Source organism: Siniperca chuatsi, linkage group LG9 (genome assembly GCF_020085105.1).
Source record: "Siniperca chuatsi isolate FFG_IHB_CAS linkage group LG9, ASM2008510v1, whole genome shotgun sequence".
NCBI lineage: Eukaryota > Metazoa > Chordata > Actinopteri > Centrarchiformes > Sinipercidae > Siniperca > Siniperca chuatsi.
This window is the reverse complement of record NC_058050.1, coordinates 12,538,768-12,544,949: the sequence shown is the minus strand read 5'-3', so window position 1 is coordinate 12,544,949 and position 6,182 is coordinate 12,538,768. Positions and strand designations below refer to the sequence as shown.

Genomic DNA, 6,182 nt, shown 5'->3' with positions numbered 1-6,182 from the left:
GGTATGAAAGTTATAACTGCACTATATTAAAACATGTTTTAGACTTGCAAATTCCACATTACCATACTATATATTGTGGCCTATATTTTTTGTGTATACTGTATATATAAAACCTATACATGACTGTATATCTTCCTTGTAAATATAATTTACTTTTATATATAGTTTGTTTATATGCTATTTTAATTTAATTTAATTTTTGGTGATGTAACTGAGGTGGGTAAAATAAAATAACCTTATTTGTAACCCGATGCAATTAATCAGCACCACAAACTATAGTTAAACCAACAAGTGAACATTATATCACTCATGAAAGTAGTATTTATTTTAGGCTGAGTGTATTTTCACACCATATATGTTTTTAATATTTACAGCAATGAAAAACAAAAGTAAATGTCAATCTTTTGTGTTGCTCATTGATGTTGCTATATGATGCAATATGCCTTTTTTAATAGCAGACATTTTGACTTGTCATATTGTAGTGATGGCTCTGTTCTATTCAAGTGTGACAGTGAGCCAGCATGCACAATACCAGGACCCTGAAGCTGAAGCAGCTAAATGGAATTCAGTTATCATTCATTTTATGATTCACACCTGAGATTTTCCTACTGTGGCATGTCAAACTGTCTGCTGTGACAAAGGCCTTGATGTGGCTTTTAAAAATAACAAAACGTAGAAATGTTTAATTTACACAGACCAGAGTGTTATGAAATAAGAATGTAGGGACTTTTTTACTTTCAGAAATAATAAAAATGCACCTGAACCACCAACTTTTACAGCAGACATGGACAGTATGATCTCAGAGCTGCAAATAGCAAGTATTTTCGTTATTTATTCATCTGCTTAATCAGTTTCTCACATACATCGTTTTGTCTTAATGTCAGAAAATAGTGAAAAAATGCCCATTATAATTTCCTAAAGCCCAAAGTGACCAGCGAACAGTCCAAAACTCAAATAATTTCATCTTAAAGTAATATATGACAAAGAAAAGCATCAAATTCACACATTTGAGAAGCTGGAAACAGAGAATGGTTGGCAGTTTTGCTTGAAAAAAGACTTGATCATTGCTTAATCAACGAATTAATTCAGCTCTACTTTCCACAGTCTAATTTCTCTACTGAAAGACTGCTGATCACCTCAGAATCTCTTTGAATTTTTGCAGTAATATAAACGATTTTTTCACTCAAGTGTTTTCTTTGCTAAGAGCCTGGACTTCAAGCCCCCTGTGATGGCAACCATCTGCCCTGCTGACATGATCATGAGCCAAACGCTGCAGGGGCAACTGCAACTGAACCTGACCTCTGTGCAAGAATTTCCCTTTCTGAGTGAACAAAAATAAATAAAAAGTGGCTTACTGACGAACTTACTGACAATAGCATGACCAGGTTACAAGTATGTTCTTAATGGGGCTCTAAACCTACTTTGGCTTCATTTGGAGACACACTGGTCATAACATTTGTTTACTAACTAGCCATCACAGATCACACATCCACAAACGACAGATAAAGATAGTTCATGATTTTAATATTTCATCTCTCCAGCTCTCTCGATCCCGCCTTTGACGCTTTCGGGCAAGTTCTGGGAAGTATGCAGTGTTGTATGGCCTCTCCCTCTCAGTTATCTCCTTCCCTGGCTCCTTGTCTTTCCCTTTGCCGTTCCTCTGGTCGAGCAGGGCCTGGGCTCTCCTCCTTTCTTCAGCTTCCCTCTGTAAACGCTCAGCACGTAACCTTTCTATGGAGCTAGAAAAGACAGGAAAGACAGATTTTCTTTTTTTATATCTCTCTTTAAGGATATTTACAACATCATCACATTTTATTCATATCATGACATTCACACCTCGAATACCTTAATTATACAGAAACTGACATGTGACTACAAGAACTGACTACTATTGACAGTGGTACAAAACCTCATAAGAGTAGTACTACATTTTGGGAAATACGCTTATTCGCTTCCTAATATTCGAGTTAGATGAGAAGATAGATACCACTCCCACGTCTGTACTGTAAATATGAAGCTACAGCCAGCAGCTGGTTAAATTAGCTTAACAAGACTGGAAACAGGGGGAAACAGTTAGCTTGGCTCTGTTGAAAGGTAACAAAATCTGCCTACCAGCACCTCTAAAGCTCACTAATTAACCCGTTATATCTCATTAGTTTAATCTGTACAAAAACTTCTTGGTTGTGAGCAGTTGCCAAGCAACCAGGGGAGACTCCATAAAGTTTTTGGTCCCGGCCAACAAATAAACTGAGTACATAACACCTGTAATACAGCAAATTGGCTTTTTCACACACTGGTTTTTGTGTGTTAAACAAACGAGACATAACATGTTAATTAGTGAGCTTTAGAGGTGCTGTAAAATTTAACTATTCCTTTAAACCGGAGAACTAAGCAGCAAAAACTAAAAAATCACGTAAACCATGTCTAAATATTTTGAGTTACTGTGCTACTCTTAGTTATAATTATAATATTATAAGTAACAAGAGAAATTGACTTTCTTACCTCTCTCCACTGCTTCTCTTTTCCCCCTTGTCTCTTTTTTCCCATTTCTTGCTCTTGTGGTCTCTTCTGTCCTTTACAGCTAGTGCTTTCTTCATATCTTTCAGTGGATCTAAACTATCTTTCAATCTGCGATCTTTCTTTTCTCTCTCCTCTTCACTTAGTCCCTTCCTCTTTTCTTGCCCCTCTTCCTTTTCTTTCCTCTCTTCTTTTTCTTTGCTGGTTTTCATGTACCACGGGGTGACCTCAGACCCTGGTTGGGGTCCTAGAGACACCAGCAAGCCGATGGCTCGTTCCTGCTTCTCCTGGCAAAAAAACAAGGAAAACCAACATTACTTAAAATTTGTAGTGTGGTGACAGTGCCAAACAACTGTTTAAACCTTCTGAATGTAGAGAAGGGCATAAATAGTAAAATGATTCACTGTTCCTCTGGCTAATATCAGTAGCATTTTGACATTTTCTGAGATTTGATTATAAAACTGGATCACATCCTTACATTTCTACACTTTGCCCAGAAATAGCAGTTTTGTGTCTCCTGTGGTTGTATTTATCAAACTCTCTGTCTGCATTAATTTCCCCCGCTCTGACGCTCCATCTGTTTACATTGCTTTTATGCTTATTATGGTTGGGCTTCATCCAGAATATATTTTGCTTTTTGACAACAACTAGAGACTGACTGCTTCCACTGATTTTAGATATCTAATTCAATAAACCAGCATCTTGACATGACTGAATGATTAAGGTTGTACAGAAACAAGTGTGGCTGTTGCCCAAACGACAACAAACTTGACGGATAAGTGGGCTACAACAGACACACGTTATTCAAAATGTCACGGACCTGCACCTGGATCACAACCTCACTCCCCATGGTGCAGCAGTACCCATTTCGATCACTACAATACTGATGATATAATAGAAATTAAATTTGGAAAACGCTCACAACAATTTAATGTTAGTTGAGCTTTAAGATTCATTCTTGACCATGAAAATAGCAGTTTGACAAAACTCTGTTATCACAAGGATCGCTTACTTGGTTTCTTTGGGGTTTTCAGCCACATCGTGTGGCTCGGATGGAGTTGATCAGTCAGATCAATGGTTTTGCTGTCATCACAAAGACTGTAACCCCTAAATCCATACTTAGGTCAAGTGATAACAACTAAATCATCTCCATGACAAGTGCGCAAACAACCTTTGATGAAGGCCACAAGATGAGGCTGAAAGCTCCGTAAAACGAAGTGGAACTTGTAATAGGAATTTTCTGTCAAAATCAAATGTAACTTTTCAAGAATTATTTATTTATGCCACTTTATTAATATATAAATTACTACTATATTATCCTATTTAAGCATCTTTGTGATTGAGACGTGCAGAAATTATGGCTAAAAGATGCAGCAAACATCTATAAAGGAGAAAAGGCCCTGCCATGTCCTCAGTCGCTATGGTAAACCGTCATACTCATGCACTTCCAATCATAACCAGTGAGGTTCCTTGATGGGAATCTGCACAGAGTAACCAGCCTTCCCCCTTTCATATTAAAACTGAATGGCCATAGTTGTGACCAATGTAGCAGACACAGGTTGGCAATAGCAGACACGTTACACCCTGGTTATTGCTTCAGTGTAAAGCAAGAAATGGTATCAAACTAATAAAATCTAGGAAAGGAAACATGGAAGACAGAAAGACAGTCACAGGAGTTTTGAATGCAAATGCTTCAGTGTAAACCACACAATAGAGCACATCACCTTTTCATCTTTCTTTTCTTTGAGATACTCCTCATTCCCCTTCTTCTCTGAGGACTCCTCCAGGGGAAAAAGATTGAGATGCTCCAGAACTCCACTTCCTCCACCCCGTTTATCATCATCATCATCATCATCATCCCTCGTTCCTCCTTCTGTCTGGAGAGCAGCTCGGGATTTCCTTCTGAGATACTCTGTACGTGCCTGTGGAGAGGAATAGTCGTTAAACTAAATGTATAAAGAACAATAAGGGCTTCTTTATAATGCATCATATCATAGATATTCGATGGGCTGGAATAAGTCTTGTTATTGATTTACTGTAACTTCAGCCATGAAGCCTTTCATCCTTACTGTTTGTGGTATTTTACAAAGATACAAATACTGCAGCAAAAGAGTGAGTCTGTATAGTAAGGATTAGGATGATACCATTGGAAATAAAAAGATGTTCACTATAAGCTTAGTACTGATTTCTGAAGGCACATTTTATGGTTCTTTAATGATTACTACAATGGTAGTAATAGTAATAATAATAGTACAGAAACAAATATTATAGTAAGGACATATTTTTTTATTGAATTCAGCAATATCATTTTTGAAAATTCTTTACAATTTACACGGTCAGGTCCAAAAGTCTGAGTCTACAACCAAAACTATAATTTTCCATCTCTTTACCCAGTTGAACTGCTTATGCAATTTAGTATGTGCGTTTTAAAACCCACACAAATCAACATGTTTGGAAATGTTAGTATAAAATAGAAATACATGGGTAGCAAATTGACTTCTGCTGAAGCTCACACTGGTCAACAACTAACATTTTAAGACACGGCTGCTAATACTGAGTGTGAATTAGTCAGGATATACAGTGGTTGATCAGCAACTATTTTAATTTCTCGTGCAAAAAAGTCAAACATCTGCTGTTTTCAGCTTCTCAAATATATATACATATAACATATATAACATATTAATTTGAAGGTCTTTGTGTTTATAATTGTTGGTAGGACAAAAACAAAACAAGCAATTTGAAGATTGGATGTTTTTGACATTTCATAGACTAAATGATAGTAAAATAATCCGAAAATAAATCAATAATGAATAATTACTCGCAGCCCTAATGTTATTTGCCCTAGTGCTTTATCTTCAGCAATGGAACTCTGTTTAATGCTGTTTCCTAATGACTTATTTTAAGTTTGAAAATGCTCAAATTAAGTACAATTCTGCTAACAGCAGAACCTGCAAACTTATTTGATTTACAATGTCGTTTAGGGAACTTAATTTGACTTAACGTGTTTATTGTGTTTGATCATAATGACGCTAAAGGGTTTGTGGTGTTGGAGGTGGACTCAAACTTTTGGACAGCACGCTGTGGGTCTACACAGTAAATAACTGCTACTCATCACTCTCAGTGGGTACTGTAGCATCATCATCCCTGGAAATAACGTGACAACATCGGGGTCACCTCTTGCTCTGCACGCTCCACGCGACGCTTGGCCTCGCGCTCCTCCTCTGCTGCTTGTGCCTCGTCCCTCCGCACGCGCGCGACGTTGTCTTTGTTGCGGACGTGCCAGCTCTTCTTTGGAAGGATATTCATTGTTGCCTTGGCGACTGTTGATACTGTAGGTTAGCAGGCAGCTTGCTAAGCAGGCTAGCGTCCTGAAGTGGGAATGAGCTTAAGCTAACGTTAGCCAAGGTTTGCTACTTTCCAATTTAACGCTACACTTTAACGTTAACGAAACAGCTTCGAGCAGATACATTTACCTTGCTCTCTCACAGCAATCTTATCATTTCAACTATTTAAAGTTTAAAAACAGGAATCAAATACTGTCACTAACTTGCTGGGAGAGGAGCTGCTCTTGCTGGCGGTTGCTAGCCCACAGGAACCAGTAGACACAAACAGGAAGTAAACATTACACATTTTTGTAACATCACAATTTTGACACTAGAGGGAGC

The 6,182-nt window shown here is 37.7% G+C and overlaps 1 protein-coding gene across 1 annotated transcript; it reads right to left on the bottom strand.

Annotated features, from left to right (window-relative positions):
- Positions 1-806: 806 nt before the first annotated feature.
- Positions 807-6,099, bottom strand: leng1 (leukocyte receptor cluster (LRC) member 1). Its single transcript, XM_044208126.1, has 4 exons — positions 5,692-6,099; positions 4,242-4,439; positions 2,503-2,804; positions 807-1,739 (listed from the first exon to the last, which is right to left on the bottom strand). The coding sequence occupies exons 1-4, from the start codon at positions 5,821-5,823 to the stop codon at positions 1,514-1,516; spliced, it is 858 nt and encodes a 285-aa protein (XP_044064061.1). The 5' UTR covers positions 5,824-6,099; the 3' UTR covers positions 807-1,513.
- Positions 6,100-6,182: the final 83 nt, after the last annotated feature.

Excerpts from the sequence above, each read along its gene's own strand:
- leng1 (XM_044208126.1), bottom strand. The coding sequence starts at position 5,823 with ATGAATATCCTTCCAAAGAAGAGCTGGCACGTCCGCAACAAAGACAAC. Across the intron at positions 2,805-4,241 it reads AAGAAAAGAAAGATGAAAAG|GAGAAGCAGGAACGAGCCAT; the intron begins GTGATGTGCTCT and ends TTTTTTTGCCAG. Across the intron at positions 1,740-2,502 it reads AAGAGAAGCAGTGGAGAGAG|CTCCATAGAAAGGTTACGTG; the intron begins GTAAGAAAGTCA and ends TGTCTTTTCTAG.